This window comes from Gossypium arboreum, chromosome 10 (assembly GCF_025698485.1).
Source record: "Gossypium arboreum isolate Shixiya-1 chromosome 10, ASM2569848v2, whole genome shotgun sequence".
In the NCBI taxonomy this organism is placed as follows: Eukaryota; Viridiplantae; Streptophyta; class Magnoliopsida; order Malvales; family Malvaceae; genus Gossypium; species Gossypium arboreum.
Genome location: NC_069079.1, coordinates 117,803,102 through 117,823,268, shown reverse-complemented (window position 1 = coordinate 117,823,268; position 20,167 = coordinate 117,803,102). Strand labels below are relative to the sequence as shown.

The following is a 20,167-nucleotide window of genomic DNA, read 5'->3' as shown; positions in this document are numbered from 1 at the left end:
CTCTTGGATATTTATTCTTGTTTAATTAAAATGCTTTTTTCTTTATTTCGAGAAATTAATATATTAAATTATAAAACGATCAAAATTAAAATAATTCAGTATTTTAACTTTTTTCTAACTGAAATATTTCTGTGTTTCTTACATTAAATATAGACATGAGATTTGGTGGTGTTTAATTTCATAGATGTTAGTTGGTATTATGAGCTTTTTATAGACAACTGCAATCATCTACTCTCTAGGGTTTTTCACTAAAATAATTATTTTTATCAAAATAATATGGGTCTCAAATTATTTATCAAACTAATATGTTTTGAACAATAATAATATGATTTTTTTTATATTTTAAGTGATTTGGGATCTCAAAGTGATTAAATTTATATTATTTATTTCATAAATAATTTATTGTTATATTAATTTTTGTCACATCTCAATCGAGTTAGTAGATATTAGGTTGGTGAATCATGAGTGGTCACGTTCTGGTTTTGGGAAAAATGTTGTAAGAATTATGTTAAGTAATTTAATTGGTTGTGGTGATTAAGTGTTGTTTGAGGTTTTGTGTTTAATTTCTTTCCCCTTGAAATTTTTCTATTAATTTTTAATTAAATTTGATTTGGTTCTTAAGAGTTATATTTTATTCTCATTAGTTTATTGGCAGGAATGAATTTATTGGTAAAAATTAGGTTAAATTCAAATTCTGGAAAATTTGTGGGGTTTTAATTCTAGAAAATTATCACTAAAATTCTTTAAAATTTGTTGTCCCTCTCTCTTTCTCTCCCTTTTGTCATTGTAAGTTCTACCATCTCCTTCTCTCTGTTTTTTTCTCTTCTTCTTTTTTATATTGTTATTTTCTATCTTGTCGTCTTTATTTATTAAAGTGACATTATTTTGATCGTGTTATTATTTATATTATTTAAGTAAATAATCTATTATTATATTAACTTCTAACTTAAAATATCCTAATATTAAGCTAGTTTATTATTTAAAGGTTATAATAGTAAATAAAAAATACAACAGGTATGGTGGTAAAACATGTTGATTTGAAGTTGATAGTAATAATAGTCAAAATTCCATTTACTATTTTGTGTACTTAAGGTAAAAAGCATAGTGAGATCACATGTTCTTTTCTCCATTTAATTCTTCATTTTCTCGGCTCCAACGTATCACCTAAATAGCTTTTTTAATTATCTTTTTGGTGCATCTAACCTGATTTAATTTTTGTTAGTACTTGTACATATGAATGAAACTTGAATAGAAAATAAAGAAATAGGACAATATTTTAAGGCGTGTATCAAATCACTATCTTTAATATTTTATTTGCCCCCACCTATATTTAGTGTGCAAAAAAGTTTCAAGCAAATTAATCTCAATAATACAATGAAACCGGCATAACAAGAAACTTAATTTTTACAAAGAAATTTCTGCAGTAGTACTTTATAGAATAATCTAATAATATTGAAAAATGAAGGAAGGATAGAATTTTTGAAACTTGGTGTAATTTCCAAATGAAATCTTATTCTTATGTATAAAAATTTTCATGTCTCACATCTTTCAATATGTGCCTTTTATGAATAATAACATATTTAAAGAGACGTATAATTATTCATCTAATATTATAATTTTTCAAATAGTATCGTTGAATAGTTATAATACTTTGTCGTAATATAAATTTTGACTAATAATAAAATTTTTTATCTTTCGTTTATAGTTATTGGAACATTATAAAATATTTGAAAATATTCCAACACTTTTACATATGGAATAAAATTATTATTCAAAATTAAAAAAAGTTAATTAAAATTTGAATTTGTTAAAATGTGATATGGAATAAAATTGGATGAGAAAAGTAGTGGCAACCACCAGTTTGTACATAGGCATAGTTTTTAGTCTAAAAGGATTTCATTTAATTTGTGTTGTTGGAATATTAGTTTCATATTAAAAGTTGCCCAAAATTTCATATTTTTGATTGCTTGCTCAGATTTCGAAAATACTTCCTCCTTTCATCCTTTAATGCAATCAACTAAACAAAAGCAAATTGAGAATTTTGATTATGTTAGTAAAAGAAATCACCCAAAATGTCAATCCAATTATGGTTTAAGTAGAAAAATAAATTTATATCTAATATAATATGATAAAGAATACATTGCATTATAAATAGATTTTGAAAATATCATTTGACTTCAAAATATTTTTCCCAAAGGTAAAAGTTAGATAAAAAATGTTTTCACTTTGGGGTTCAAAAGTATTTTGAAAATTAATGATGAACATAATCTAAAATAAAATTGGAAATTATTTTTAAAACATGATTAATGGTCACTTTTGATGTAAAAACGTGAAATATTGATATTTAAAATCAATAGTAAGCTTTAAATTTGATTTATGTGCTCGTGAATTTAACTTTAAATTTTTACAATTTAATCTTTAAATGGATCAATATTTTCAATGCATAAATTAATCCATTAATGATAATGTGGTTAATTAATATATTTGTTTTATTTGTTTTGATATATTTTATATGAGATTGTCACAATCTGGGAGGAGCAGTGAGAATCGAAATTGCACTTAAAAACTTTCATTTCAGTATTTGTTACATAAAATTATATTGATGCCAAATCAAAAAAGAATTCAATAAATCAATGCTGATAGGCGTACAATTAAAAAAATTGATACGATTATTTGTCGTATTCGATTTCTCCTCAATGAACATATAATATTTCCAAAGTATTAAATTAATTGTAGTTATAATAAGTAACAACCTTGTGCTCATGTTATACGTGGGAAATTCCATTCAGTATCCCAATTAATTTCATTTAGTGGCTCTCATTTTTATGTTCATCCCTTTTTTCTATATAAACCCTTTGCTCACTTCACGACCTTCAACCAAGTTTTGGCTTTCTCTCAATCACTTCAAACTGAAAAATGGCTTCAAGATTAAAGCATCAAGTGCTCTGGTTTTCTCCTTCAACCTTCTCTTCTTTACTTCAGTCAACTCTTGTAATATCGATGATGATTGAATAGATTCTAAAAACCCTGTTTTTATTCGTCCTGGAGATGTGTACTCAAACAATCAAGCCCAGATAGCCTCGTTTCGTGCCTGGGGAGTTGGGTGCTGGCGGATGTTAATCTCGAAAACGCACCTACAACACCATGTTGCAGCTTGCTTGCAGGAATGGGCAATCTTGAAGCTGCAGTTTGGCTTGGCACTGCTATGAAAGTCGAGATGTTGGGCCTTCCCATCGACCTCAATATTGCATTGAGGGCAGAACTCAGTTTCTGTGGAAGAGAAGGTGCTCCTGAATACAATTGCAGTGCATAGATATTATTCTTCAACAATGTTTGAACACAAATTGCGTTTTATTGTGTATTGACTTAGATTGTTTGGATTTGTATTTAATAATATATTTTTAAAAGTAAATTATATAAATTTTAGTATCCTATCTATATTATTATAAAAATCAAATTTATATTGCATTACTTTATTTTTTGTGTGATTCATTATAAGCCACAAATTCGTTGGTATTTCAATTTTTTCATACGTGCAAAATTTGAATTTATCTCTCTTATAAATAAAAAACAACGCGACTAGGGTTACTCAAATTCTGACCACATTTGGGTGGTGAACATTCTGACCATTAGACTGACAAATGGAATTCTTTTTATTTTGTTTCTTAAATCTACGAGTTTGTATTATTACATGTTTGAATTTTGAGCTATACAATATTTATATAATTTATTAAGTAATAATTTTTTATATATTTATATTTAAAATTTCCTTAGAAATTATCATTTTAATTGATTTACACAACAGAAATAAATATTTAAATTGATTGACAATCATCAATTCGTCTTACTTGCTTTTAGATTGTAGGACCAAATCAAACTCTTATAGAATAAAAGAAAGGAAGAAAATATATTAAAACCAATTATTCAACCTGATTTATTATAATCAAAATAAAAATGTTTTGGTATTATTAGTTTTCAACATTATGCTCTATTATGTATTGTATATTATTTTTAAATGTACACTCAGTGGTGGAGTCGAAATTTTTTTTGGTAGAATTAAATTGAATATTTTATTATAGTAAAATGTAATTTCATCATTTTAATAGTCTATATCTGTATAATTTTAAAGAATTCAATCAAAATTTTATTATTTTGGGAGGTCAAAGTACAATTTTACCATTATTAATTTAAAATTTGATAAATTATAAATAGCCTAAATGAAAAAATTTCATTTTAGTGACTCCGCCACTATGTATATTTATATTTAAATAAGTGATTTTCATACAGATATGCATGTGATAAAATGATTGATATTAATTCTAATAATGAACTAACTGATTAATCTGACTTAAAAAACCAAATGAATTAAATTGGATATCACTAAAACTCGCATAATAATAATTTAACACAGCTATCATACTGCTCATTTTCGGATATTTGCTGTAATATCGAATCTGTCCATTTCTAGTGGGTAAAATATAGTTTTATAATTTTTAATTATTATATTAAGTATTGTTTGATAAATTAAGTATCGCGTTTAATTTATAAAACTTATGCTGTATATTTTTAAAATTAAATGTAGAATATGATTAGACGGTTTGATAAATCTAAAAATAAATTTTAAAATTTTAAAGGTAAATTAATTAAAATATAATATTAAAAGAAATAAAATAAAATAATTAAAAATTTCACATTAAGTGATAAATACCTCCTTATTTACTTATTATTTTTCACAATTTTTGCTGAAAAATTCTATAATTTGTTTTTTTTTTTATTTTGAATAACCAAACATGCTTAAAATATTAAATCACTAGAACTATCAATTTTATTTAATTTAATTTTTACAATGGATTATCAAATAAGGTCTTCTCGAATTCAAACTATATAAATAAGTTTTTCAAATTTAAATAATATTCATATTCATATCTTAAAACTATTATCTGCCATGATTTTAAGTAGAAGCAGATAAATATTCTAATTTAGATAACAAATTTGAATATTTGAAAATGATTAGAATATTGAAATTGTTTATTTTTTGGATTCGGATATTAGTAGAATAATTGTATTTAATTCATATTTGGATTTGGATAATAAAATTCAAATAATTTGTAGATGTGAAAATAGAATGCCGATGATGACAATGTATTGCAGAGAAAAGAAAAAAAAATAGAACACACACAGATTTTACGTGGAAACTCTTTCGGGAAAAAAACCACATATGAGAAGAAAAATTTACAATGTCGAATTCGAATGATACAAGAGGAGAGACGACTACGTCTATTTATAGGTTTATAAAATCATATTCTAATCAAAGTCAAATAAAAGTAATAAAGTAAGTTTAAAACACCTTATTCTAATCAACATTAAATAGAGGTAGTATACTTCTATACGGATTTCACTTGTGCAATCTATACCGTAGATCCTTTTTATTTTAATAGGAATTTGGGTCACATATCTTTAACAGTAGATAATAAATAAATTCAAAATTTTAAGTATAATGAATTTGGACAACTTCTTGTTATGGCTTATATTTTATATTTTGTATTTTATTTATATAGATTATCGATTGAGTTTTGAGTAAATTAGATTTATTTATTTATTAAATGTATAATCTTTTGAAGGTATATATATATATATATATATATATATATATATATATATATATATATATATATATATATATATACATTAGTAAAGATGATGTTTTTTAAAATAATCTTATTATAGGTTCGATTATATCTGTTCTTTTTGACATAATGATTAGAACTATCCATAATCCCTCCCAATCTATAAATAGGAGGATAACACGCTTTAGCCTACTTGAACTCATGTCCTCCTGTATTGACAACAATACCCATGTCAATCAATCTAAGACTCAATCAACAATATATTTTCTTAGATGAATTCAAAATTTTACAGGCACGATAAATACAACTTAATTATGCATAATTATATTGAATATGATTATATTAATTAAAGTAATGGTTTGCATGATCAAATCTCGCTATCTTTCCAATGGATGCCTAGCTCTTTTTGCTTGATCCGGGCTGTGACCTATTGCTCACTCATCCCCGGGAGGCTTGTTAGCTTCTTTAAGAAAGTCGAGATGTTGACAGCTTTGAATAATCTTGGTTAGCTTGAATCCTCAAGCAATGAAGCAAAGTCGTGTATTCGTCCACGGGCTATCAACCTTCTCTCGTTGTGCTTACTTGGACCATATTCGGACGGCCATATTGTACTCTACTTTACCAAGAAATCTATTTTCCATGACAAGCTCTCTATTTAGCAACTAAACGTGAACCAACACCTCGTTTCTATGATGATGCAATGCAATGCAATAATAAACAAAACAAAACACGTCAGTACAGAAGATATAAACAACAAATAGAGCACCTATTTGGGTAACCTCTAGGGGTTTGGTGGTTCTAACAAGGGTAGGCTCCTATGGCTCACTTTATGTGGTTTGGTTCTAAAGAAAGGGTACCTGAACCAACAGATTCCTCGATCCTCACACATTATAGGCTCATATGGATCGAGTTCAGTTCAGGGGGATACATTTCCCTATAGCTGCACGGAGGTGAACACCTCACGAAGACATAGGTACAGATGTATCTCGAAAGCGATCCACTATCCTGCACGGAGACGAAAATCTCACGAAGGAAATAGTTTCTCACTCCCACTTAAAAGGGTAACCACAATGGTCATGCAATATGATGTAAGAATATCCTACAAGACTCAAATCACAACAAACTTATGACATGACACAAAATGAATGCGGGAAAAAAAAACATAATTTTTCAAATCAAATTTTTGATTTTTGACAAAAGGACAGAAAAAAATCAATTTTACTACTTGACTCTCTTATGTGTCCCCAGCGGAGTCACCAAGATGTCAAAACTATTTTTTTGAAAAAAAGGGATTGACTTTTGAAAACTCAAATTGGGAGTCGCCACCAATCCTTTTTGTTGAGGTGTGATCGGGTCACCTAGAAAAAGCGGTTATTGTTAACAAACAATTTCCTTTATTAAAACAACGGTTTTGGTCTACCGAATTCAGGAAACGGGTTTAGAATTCGGTTACGTACGAGGAAGGATTAGCACCCTCGATACGCCCAAAATTGGTACCTAGTTGATTAACTTATGCCTTAATGTCAAAAATTAAAAATTTTAAAAGAGTTTTAAATACAACCCTACTTAGTAATAATGTTCTTCCTTAAAAATCGCTTAGATAAGTTAGAACGCATGTCAAAGACCATCTCATATCAAGGTAAGATGTCATATCCAGTACGTTAGGACACAACATCTCAACCCTCGAATATAAGCTTGCCTTTTATTTTATTAGCAACTCCTGTATTTAAAATTCAAAAGGATATTTAGTTATTTGGACCAAACGAAAAAATTGAAACCCAGTACGTTCGGACACGTTTTCTCGAATTTCCAAATACGAAATATTGCCTTTACTTGAAAAATCCCTTTTTTACGAGTTTGGGTAAAAAATGTAACGTGATTTTGAAATAAAATGTGAAATAAATTACAATGCGAATATGCATAATAAGGTAATAAACATGTCAATATAAAATAACAATAACAAGGGAAAAGATATGGGATATGAATTAAAAATGAATAAAATAACACGAGCCAAAAAGGAATGATATGTGGATGGATAAATGAATATTAATAAAAGTTTAATTTAGAAAATTTTCGAGTGAACAAATGACTGAATGAAATAAGAAAATACTAAGTAAACGGTTTAAAATAATGACAATAATAATATATTAATAAAAATAAAAAATAATATGTTAATAACGATATTAATGATAAAAATAGAAAATAATAATATATATATAAGGATGATGATAGTAGAGGTGTGCATCGGCCGGGCTGCTCGGCCAGACTCGAAGGCCTGCCCAAAAAATAGGAGGGTTTGGGTAAAAATATAGGCTCGAAATATGGGTTTGGTCAAAAAACGAGGCCCGTTTAGAAAACGGGCAGGGCTCGGGCAAAACTTTTTTGGCTTGGGCCCGACTCGGCTCAAATTATATACTAAATATATTTTTTTATTTTTAATCATATTTACATTTTATTTTTAATTTTAATATAATCACTTTTTATTATATTTTCAATTTGTATATTATTTTAAAAATTGTTTTAATATCATTTTTTATTTCTTTCTTGTTTTAATATTTATTTTAAATGTATTTGATGATTTATTATATTTAAAATTTTTTTATTTAATGAAATAAGTTAAAAAAATTTAATATGGGCGGTCGGACCGGCTCAAGCTTAACAATTTTATTTTGGACCGGGTTTGGATAAATTTTTAGGCCCATATTTGGGTCGGGCTGGACCTGGGCCTAGAAAACAGGTCTAAAATTTTGTGTGGGCCCGGCCCGGCCCATGCACACCTCTAGATGATAGTATGTAGGTAATAATAATAAAATAATAATAGAAAATAATAATAGTACTAATAGTAATAATAATGATAATAATAATATAAAAATAAAAATAATGATATTAATACATAATAATAATAATAATAATAATAATAATAATAATAATAATAATAATAAAAGTTTTAAAATCATATAAGAGGACATAAATAAATAAATAACAACATGATATAAATGAATAAATAAAATGTTAATAACAAGAGTAAAAAACATATATAAGAAAATAATAATGAAAATAATATTAGTATATAAATAGAAATAGAAATAGAAATATAATAATAGTAGAAATATAAATAGATAAATAAAATTAGATAAATAATAATAGTATTAGAATAATAAAATAAATATAAATAGAAACATAATAATAATAGCAATAATATATTAAGCTAGTTAATTTGATAATAAAATAGCAAAAAAGAAAGAGGACTAAATCGAACCATAAAGCAAAACCTTGAGGCAAACCAAAAATATATAAAGGAAATGAACCAATTTGAACGTGTGAATAACAAGGAGGGACAAAAGGGAAATAATCCCCGCCCTCCAAAACGCACAGCTTTAAGGAGGGCCAAGATGTAGTCAAAATAAATTTTAGGGCCAAAATTAAAAATAATAAAAACTTAATTGCAAGACAATAAAAAGCGGAAGGGCTAAAGCAATTGGACGAATTTAGAAAAAACAAAGAATTTGAAATGAAATGGACAAAATTCCCACGTCAAACTGAAAAGAGAAAAGAAAATAATTCAATTCCGATGGAAATAGGAAAAGAGAGAATAATCCAATTCCAAATTGAATTAGGAATAAAAAACATTCATTTTTTTTCCTTTCAAAGAAAAAATACCCCTATTTATATACATGGGGTTTACTAGAAATAGCCTAACTAATTTAATAAATTAAAATAAAATAAAAATAAATAAAAAAAATAATATCTTCCTATTTTTGGCTTTTTACCAATTCAACAAAATTTAATAACTCCCTGGCTTTCTCCATCTTTTTGATTTGGCCCTAATTTAATGATTGTCTCTCAATTTGGCCATTTTTGGCTTGTTTTCGACCGATTGCATCCTTTGACTTTATTTATTTGAGGCCCAGGCCAAAATTGGCCTATTACATAAAATAAAATAATATCTTTAAAAAATGCGGGCACAATTTTTTAATGTTGTGTGAAGCAAGCACTCATAAAATTATTTTTTTATTGTGAATATCTTTTGTATTTATCATGAATTGTTATTATAATTGTTACATGTTGCTTTAACTTAAATATGATTATTCCAGGAATATTAAAATATGATTAGAACTCTAATATTAACCTATTTAAAAGGGCTTTGTATCCTTGTTTTGAGATGCAGAAAAATGGCTTTTCTTTAGGGGCGACAAGAAAAGGATGAAAAAAAAAAAAAGAATGTTTAAAAATCCTTTGTCGTAACCACCAGCGTATTTCCGACAACAAGCAAAATTTTTTTCCTAACGCATACGATGAGACTTGAACTCAAGGCCAAACAAAATACAGATGCTTAACTAGTGAACCAACAAACTCACTCTCGACACAGACTTACACAAAATTGCACTTAACTATATAATGCATGGATAGGGGTTGTTTTAAAAATAATAAAACTTTTAACAATGCAACTCAAACTTCAGACCTTAAACACAATCGTAGAACATACAACCACAGATACAAAAATTAATATCTGTAAATTCTCACAATTAAATTCTCAAAATTTTGGGGCGTTACATCTTTTCTTTCCAACACAAAGCCTAGAATTACCCATTGCCCCTCCCCAACCCATAAATAGGAGGATAATGCGCTTCAACACACTCGAACCCACGTCCTCCTGTATTGACAACAATGTTCATGTCAATCGATTAAAACACATTTTATTAACTATTATATGTTATTTATAAACACAAATCCGTGTTCTAAATATGTAGTTCTCACACATATACGTGTTTGATATAGTTTCTAATATACGCTAATGTTATCGATCTTGTGATGATTAGGATATCTTCAATAGATGTGAAAATAGATATAAAATTTAGTATCAATCAAGTAAATATAATCAACTTTTTTCTGTACGTTTTGTTTATTGAAATTTTGGATGCTAAAAAAAAGTGGTTGTTAAATATTTATAATGACATTTGAGACACGGCTTGCCACATAGGTCTCAGAATGCTCGAAAAAAACCTAAAAACGTGATTTTTTCACTGTTCGGAGTGCAATTCACGAAATCGACACGACTTGCCACATGGTCGTGTGGCAGCCCGTGTGGCTCACACGACTATGTGGAAATGATCAGCCCATGTGGCTCTCGTAAGTTGCTCTGATTTTTCGATTTTCGCTCCTTTTGCTCCCGAATGCTCTCCTAAATATAAAAACATGAATTTAAAGTATTAAGAGCATAAAATTCACCATTAACATCAGATAATCACCCAAAAACGTATTAAGAATGAGATTAAAACATGTTACTTTTTAACACTTATCATATTCATGGTCTAGAATGAGCTTAGGTATGATCGTTACACTTTATACTTGTCCAAGTCCGGTTTGACTTGAAGTATGGGCTTAAATTTTTCTCAAACTCATCATATTTACCAATACCTAACCTAAGTCTATTTTACACTAGTCCATATTATTTAAAAAAATATATATTTTTATTATTTTAATTTAACTTTTAACATTTAATAATTTTATATATTTTTACTTATTAAAATTTTATATATAATCATTTTAATATTTTTTAATGTTTACATAATAATAATATTATATATTACCATAGATTTATTTTTATGCGTTAAAATTACATAATATATAAATATAATATAAAACGTAATAAACTTAAAAAATGGACTAAGTTTCGTCTTTGAATACTCAAGCCCAAACTCGGTCCATATTTTAAATGGATCTATTTTTTGTCTAATCTCAATTTCAAGCCTAATATTTCTATCTAAATCCTCTCAAAATTCTATGTACACCTTCGAGTTTGGATGAATAGATGATATTTATTTGCAAATAATCATAGCAAGGCTGTACTCGTGTAAATATATAAATTATGATTCATAATTAAAATTTAAAACTTCGGCTTGGTACAATACTTGGGATTACAATATATAATTATAATAACAACTTATTCATAGATCTGGGATATTTCTTAATCAAAGCCAACGAAAACATATCTTAAAGTATCCAAATTCTCCAAATGATATGACTTAGTGGCTTTCATTTTCTAGTTTTAAACCTCATCTTTGTGTTCTATAAAAACCTATTGATCACTTCATCACCTTCATCGTAAGAAGCAGTCCATTTTCTCAGTGAAATCAAATTATTCTCTACTGGAAAAATGGCTTCAAAGGTCAAGTCAACAACTGCTCTTTTCTTCTCTCTTAACCTTTTCTTTTTTGCTTTAGTAAGCTCTTACAATGTTGATAATAATCCTAATGGTTCTTCTTACCCCACAAAATCTCGGAACCCTGTTGTTATCCGTCCTGGATACAAGTTTCCCAACGATGGTAGCGCTCAAAGCTATTATGGTACTTGTAATCCGTTGAACCTTGGTGTGTGTGTTAATCTGTTGGGTGGTTTGGTGAATCTCAACCTCGGCAACGTACCAACCCAACCATGCTGCAGTTTGATCCATGGGTTGGCTGATCTTGAAGCTGCGGTTTGCCTTTGCACTGCTGTCCGAGCTAATGTCTTAGACATTAAACTCAACCTTCCTATTTCATTGAGTCTCTTACTCAATAATTGTGGAAGAAGGGTCGCAACTGAATACATTTGCTCTCCGTAAATATCGTCGTTTTAGAAAATTTTCTTTGATTATTCTTTTATGGATTGTTTGTTGGATTGTCTCTTTGATTCATTTCATAACAGCTCTCGAATTGTTGTTTTTTTTATAAAGGAAAGGCTTTTCAACCTTTCCCTTTCATCTCTTGTAATAATTTCATTCTTCGATGCATTTTCTAAGTAATAAAATAAGATATTTATGAAAATCCCAATCAAGTAGAATGCTATGAGATAATTAATGGAGATCATAAATTATAGTATTTTCTTATAATAATTTATAGTATTGTTGTGTGAAGCAAGCACTCATAAAATTGTATTTTTTATTGTGAATATCTTTTGTATTTATCATGAATTGTTATTATAATTGTTACATGTTGTTTTATTTTTTATTTTTAAAATTAATATTATAATTTATTTTCTTTTATAGTTTCAAATTTATATATTATTTAAAAATAAAGAGAAATAATCATTATCAATGATAGGTAACAATAATTAAAAATATATTATTTAAAAATTAATTAATTAAAAATTAAACGTATAAAATCACATGCAACGTATTTACATTAGAAATAATTTATTTAAAATAATCACAAAGGCATTTTACCTTTATAGTACTATGATTAAGATTAGATACATAATTTCTTGTTTCAAGTAAGGAAAACTCGAATTTAGCTTAACTCTTATTGATTTAAGTTTTAACGCCTTTGAGATAATTGAATTTGAGCATTATTAAAGTTTTTTAATCTTTAATTAATATTAAAGATACCCAAAGATACAAATTTGCAATAGTACTGTCTTTTGTTGTGTGCTGGTGACATGATATTTGCAATGCAAAGTACTAAATTAATTGTAGTTGTAATAGTAACAACGTTGTGCTCGTGTTATTATTTAAAAATTGGCCTATTGGATTCGAATAATCATCGTACACATGGGAAATTCCATTCTTTGCCAGCAAATCAAATATTTCTGTATCCCAATTAATTTCACTTAGTGCCTCTCATTTACTTAGTTTTTATGTTCATCCCTTTTTTCTATATAAACCCATTCCTCACTTCATCATAACTGTTGACTTTTTCTATCACGTCCTAAAAATCGGGTTAGGAAAAATTAAGTTTGTGAAATTTAATTGATAATCATCAATTGTCAATATTGGAAATCAATTCGTCAATTGTTTAGATTTTAATTCGCAAATAAATATAAATTATTATACATAATTAAAATTTTTATTTAAGTCGCTAAGTCATTAAGGTTTTTTTTTAAAAAAAGTTTCGGCAAGTGAGCTCCAATCAACGATTTAACAACTGATATGGTGGATCAGTACCTATCAACGAGTAGAATAGCATAGCTTACATCCAATGACATAAATAAAAACTTTCTGATAATTTAATGATATTTTATATTTTTTTGTAAATTTAATAATAATGTAATAATTTACCTGAATGATTACAGTCTCACACTCACCAACTCATCAACGTAAATAAATATAAATTATGATTCGTAATTAAAATTTAAAACTTTGGCTTATTCCCATATTTGCAATTAGAAAAAAGAAACAATTATAATTAGACGTGGGAGATTCCATAATTAGAGCCAACGAAACCATATCTTAAAGTATCCAAATTCTCCAAAACATGTGACTTAGTGACTTCCATTTCCTAGCTTTAAAAGCTCATCTTTGTGTTCTATAAAAACCCTTTGATCATTTCACCACCTTCATCGTCTGAGGCAGTCAATAAGCAATTTTTATATTTCTCTCATCAAAACGGTCCATTTTCTCAGTGAAATCAAATAATTTTCTACTGAAAAAATGGCTTCAAACGTTAAGGCATCAACTGCTCTATTTTTCTCTCTTAACCTTTTCTTTTTTGCTTTAGTTAGCTCTTATAACGTCGATAATAATTCAAACGGTTCTTTTTATCCGAGAAAATCTCGGAACCCTGTTGTTATCCGTCCTGGATACAAGTTTCCTAACGATGGTAGCACTCATAGCTACTATGGTACTTGTAATCCATTGAATCTTGGTGTATGTCTTAATCTGTTGGGTGGTTTGGTGAATCTCAACCTCGGCAACGTACCAACCCAACCATGCTGTAGTTTGATCCACGGGTTAGCTGATCTTGAAGCTGCGGTTTGCCTTTGCACTGCCGTTAGAGCTACTGTGTTAGACATTAAACTCAACCTTCCTATTTCATTGAGTCTTTTACTCAATAACTGTGGAAGAAGAGTCGCTACCGAATATATTTGCGCTCCATAAATATCGTCATTCACAGCGATTCTCTTTTATTATTCTTCGATGTACTGAGTGGTTGTTGGGTTGTCTCGCTGATTCATTTCTTATCAGTTTTTGCATAAAGGAAAGGCTCTTCAACCTTTCCCTTTCATCTCTTGTAATAATTTCTTTACTTACTGTTTTAATATATATTTTTTATAACAATGCATTTCTAATTAATAAAACAAGAAATTTATGAATTACCTCTATAAGTTTTTTTATGGAACTAGCCATTACCGACCCAACACCTGTGTACCTGATTTGAGCCTGACTCGCACTTTATGTTCACACGTGAAGTGTTTCCATTCTTTTATGAGTTAGAACGAAGTGGATTCGCAAAACCATGCAGACGAACCCATATATTGAAAGCACATGTTAGTCATAGAGTAAAGTACGTGTTGGGATGCATGAGGTACCTACGATGCCACATCCGTGAACACTAACCATATTATATAAATAGTGATTTTAACCCTCTTGAAAGTGAGACTCTAAAAAAAACACTCAACAAGTTTATTCACAGAGATTATAAATTATAGTATTTTCTTTATTTTTTCACCATATAAACTAAAATTTGTACACCCCCGCTACATCAATATAAGGCTAAAACAAGATGTTTCAAAAAAAAAAATTTGGACGAAAATAACATTCTAAAAAAATGTTGATACTTCTTTTGTAAATTGGTAACTTACATTTTAAATAAAAAAAAAACTTATATACCTGTAATTAATTGAGTGAAAAGTATTATTTAGATCAAGAAACGAATCAATTGGACTAGAATCGTGGAGAAGCTAAATTAACGGATTAGTCGTCGGCCTCATATTCATAACCATTTTTGTTTAGGTAACTTCGTATATTGTTTAAACTCATTAAATGATGCTCTTGGTAACATTTTATTGATTATTCATGTTACATATGGTTAAATTGAATGATATATCTCGATTAGTGATTTTGGACTAAATTTTGATGTTGATTAACTTGATGATTATGTTTGGAAAATGTGAAATACATGGATGTATGTTTGAAATGGTATAATAGAAATGAAGTTAAATGATTCGGATATGTAAAGTGACTCGTATGAATCTCGTGAATACTTAGAATACTAATGACATGTCATTAGGGGTTACTTATAGTTTTGGGTGCTGATCATGGATGTCCTACCAATGGTTGAGATCTTACATTTGTTTCGGATTCTCTATAGCTCGTGTGAGTAGCATCGTGTAGCCTAACATCCTGACCAACAACTTGTGTGAGCAGACCTATTTCATAGTTCATGTGAGCATATATAGTTATAGTCACAGCTTGTGTGAGCATTTTCCCGAGTATTTGATGTTATTTCATTTGGTTCAACAGGTGATAAATGTTTAAACGAATGTATATATATGAAATGTTATATGATCTTGACATGTGAATTGGAAAATGTTGTTATGAACACTTGAAATGGAAAAGTTATGCTTATTGGATATGTGATGGATGAAATGTGTACTTGATATGTTTATTATTACATGTTCCATGATATGTTGGAATTATATGTTTCATTGTTACACTTACTAACCTTATGAGGTTTGTGTTGTATAAGAAAGAAATATATGCTCATGAGCTAATGAATGAATTTATGCATGAATGGTTTGATTATAAACATGTTTGGTAAGTTAAAGTTTGCATTATACGAGCTTACTAAGCAGTAGTTGCTTACGTTAATTGTTTTCTTTCCTTGTAGATCATCGAAAATGTTGATTGATTGGAAGTTCAAGTTAGAGCACACACACTATCCGTTCTTTATCTCCGTAGAAGTTTTGGTCATTTTGATGTTGAGTTATAAATGACGTGTACTAGAAGCTTTTAAATTCTTTTGCTATGATGTTGTTTAAATTTTGATTAAAGCATACTTGTGGATGTGTATATATATTTTAGTTTTGGCTTGTATATGTTTATATATACGTGCCTTTAGTTATTTGGTTTATACTTCTTGAAAATGGTTGAGATATGGTAAAATTGTATGTGAATAGAATGGATGAATTGATATGTCTGGCATGTGTATAAGATAAGGGCTTGTGATCTTTGAATGTGAATTTGATTTGGTGTATGAAATGTGATGCCAATGAGGGCATATTGGTTAGATACTTACATTGAATGTTTTGGTATGTTTTAAGCATGTTTGAATGTGTTTTGAAGGTGTGAAATTGGTTGAAATTGGTTTGGCTTGGTACCTAAGAAATGAGTGATGACTTGTCTTGTTTTGGAAGTCATTATAGGTGCACACGACATGGGACAAGAGCTGTCACATGCCGCGTACCACACACGGTCACCCCACACGGCCATGTGACTTATTTAATTTTTGTGCAGGTTTTTCCCATGTGACCACGAGTTGTTACACGGCCGTGTGACCCAATTTCGAATTGCAAACGGTCTAACGATATGATTGTGCGACTCTATATTCGAATTGTACATAGTTTAGCCACACGACTATGTCTCTGAACCACACAACCTGGAATCTGTCACATAAGCTGGCCACATGATCTGAATAAAAAAAATCTTGCACTCAATTTATAACATCATTTCAAGATAATGAATAAACCAACTCATCAACGTAAATAAATTTAAATTATGATTAATAATTAAAATTTAAACCATATTCTCAATTAGAAAAAATAATAATAATATCAACTCATTTATAGACGTGGGAGATTCCATAATTAGAGCCAACGAAACCATATCTTAAAGTATCCAAATTCTCCAAATAATATGACTTAGTGACTTCCATTTTCTATATTTAAAAGCTCATCTTTGTGTTCTATAAAAACCCATTGATCATTTCACCACCTTCATCGTCTGAGGCAGTTAATAAGCAATTTTTAGATTTCACCACATGTTCGTGTGTGGCAGTCTATGTGGCTGTTGTCTAACTCGGTCCATATTTTAAATAGACCTATTTTTCGTATAATCTCAATTTCGAACCTAATACTTTTATTTAAATACTCTCAAAATTTTAGATGCACGTTCAAGTTTGGATGAATAACATAACCATATCAACGTTTTACTCTTGTAAATATATAAATTATGATTCATAATTAAAATTTAAAACTTCGGCTTGGTCCCATACTTGGGATTACGATTTATGATTATACTAACAACTCATTCATAGATCTGGGATATTTCTTAATCAAAGCCAACGAAAACATATCCTAAAGTATCCAAATTCTCCAAATGATATGACTTAGTGGCTTTCATTTTCTAGTTTTAAACCTCATCTTTGTGTTCTATAAAAACCCTTTGATCACTTCATCACCTTCATCGTAAGAAGCAGTCCATTTTCTCAGTGAAATCAAATTATTCTCTATTGGAAAAATGGCTTTAAAGGTTAAGTCATCAACTGCTCTTTTCTTCTCTCTTAACCTTTTCTTTTTTGCTTTAGTAAGCTCTTACAATGTTGATAATAATCCTTGTCGTAACCATTTTTAAAAAAAAAACGGGAATCGACTTGGATTTTGAAAATAAAAGAACGGGAGTCGCCACCGATCCTTTTTGACGAGGTGTGATCGGGTCACCTCGTAAAAGCGGTTGTTTTTTTAATAAATATTTTGATTTATTTAAACAACAATTTTGGTCTCATAAATCAAGAAAACAGGTTCGGAGTCGGTTACGCTCGAGAAAGGATTAGCACTCTCGTCGCCCAAAATTGGTACCTAGTTGATTAATTAGTGTCTTAGTGTCGAAAATTAGAAAACTTGAAAGAATTTTAAAATACGATCCTTCTTTATAAAAAGCTCAAGTGTTAAAAACCTTCTCGTCTCAAAATATGAAATGTCACACCCAGTAAGTTAGGACACGACATCTTGAATTTTCGAGAGCGAGCTTGCCTTTCATGGAATCTATGTATTTTATTAAAAGGGTATTCGATTATTTAGAATAAACGAGAGAAGTCGAAACCCAGTAAGTTAGGGCACGTTTTCTCGAATTTTCAAACACCGAATATTGCCTTTATTTCGAAACAAAATTCTTATTTCGAGATGACAAAATATCATACCCGGTAAGTTAGGGCACGACACTTCGCATCTTCGAGAATAAGCATTTTTCAAAACTCGTATAGTAATTTGAAAGAGTATTCCGTTATTTAGGTTAAATGAGAAAAAATCGAAACCCAGTAAGTTAGAGCACAATTATCTCAAATTACCTAATACCGGAAGTCGCTTTTATGAAAGAATTATTTTAATACATTGAGTAAAAAACGTGATTATAATAAAACATAAATGCTATGATATTAATATGTATAATGACATAATGATAGATGGAATAGCGTCAAAAAAACAATTATAAAAGATGAAACAATAGTGAAGCTTAGAAATATGAAAATGTAAACACATACGTGAGGAAAATGAAATAATCGAACACACAAGCAAATAAATAAATAACCGAATGTAAAAAATGGTAAAATAAAATGACAATGGTAATGATAATGATGATAAAAGAGTATATACATATATGTATTTAGGTACATACATAATAATGAAGTAATAAGAAATATATAAAAATATATACATACATAATAATAGTATAATATTAAAGGATATGTATGCGTAGTATATAAAAATGTATACGTAATAAAATTATATAGTATGTTTATGTTAGTAATAATAATGATAATACAAATAATGGATGATTCAAAGTTTGAAATAATTTATAAAAGATGCAAATAAATAGGTGATGAAATGATAATAATAATAAGAGTAATGGTATATATAAGCAAAATAGGTGCGTCAAAATATATATATATATGTGTATATACTAAATTAGTTAGTATAAAAATAGTAGCATATAAGTGATTGCAAAAGAAAAATGTAATAATAATAATGTTAAAATGCAAAAATAAATATAATATGATAGTAAATAAGTAATTAAAATAATACTATACACATAAAGAAATGTATATACGTACACATGCAATAAAGTATATATATTAATAGAATAATGTAACCATGTAAGTGATAATAATAATAATGGTAATAATATTTAAAATATATGTATATGAATAATAATAAAAGGCATGTATATATAATAATAATAACAATAATGATTAATATAATAATAAATAATGCTACAAAATAGAAAATAAGGTAAAAATAATATAAAAATTAGATTAAATCTAAAAAAGGATCAAATCCGAAACTAAAACAGAGTTTTGGGCCTAATTCGAAAGGAAATATAAAAAAGGGGGACCTATTTGAATACGCGTGCGACTACAGAGGGCCAAAAAGGAAATTTTCCCAAGTCCTTAAAAGCAGCGCCTTTGAAGGAGGACCAAATCATAAGCGATAAACTTGAGGCTAATTTAAAAGAAATGAAAACTTGATTGCAAAATGTGTGAAAAGCGGAAGGACCTCGCGCGTAATTAGACCATCAGAGCAAAAACACGCGGATCCCAGGGTAGGACGGGTCGGGTCTTCGGGTCGCGCCTAAACGGCGCCGTTTCTGGGTTTTAAAATGGCCGGGCAAAACGCACCGTTTTGCCGGCCTATATAAGACATTTATTTTTTTATTTTTTCATTTCTCCCCTCTTCTCCTAAAAAGCTAAATCCTCTCTCCTCTCTCGATCCGGCCCCAGAAGCCGTGAGGTGCGGTAAGCGCCACCGTGGTCCCGTCGCTCCGGCCACCGTACACGGTGGCCGAAAATCGC

General features: G+C 28.9%; 2 protein-coding genes across 2 annotated transcripts; both read left to right on the top strand.

Moving 5' to 3' along the window:
- Positions 1-11,784: 11,784 nt before the first annotated feature.
- LOC108463457 (putative lipid-binding protein AIR1) lies at positions 11,785-12,231 on the top strand. Its single transcript, XM_017763396.2, has one exon. It carries the CDS (start codon positions 11,785-11,787, stop codon positions 12,229-12,231), a length of 447 nt encoding a protein of 148 aa, XP_017618885.1.
- Positions 12,232-14,034: 1,803 nt separating this feature from the next.
- On the top strand, positions 14,035-14,481 carry LOC108463425 (putative lipid-binding protein AIR1). Its single transcript, XM_017763368.2, has one exon. It carries the CDS (start codon positions 14,035-14,037, stop codon positions 14,479-14,481), a length of 447 nt encoding a protein of 148 aa, XP_017618857.1.
- The last annotated feature ends 5,686 nt before the right edge of the window (positions 14,482-20,167 follow it).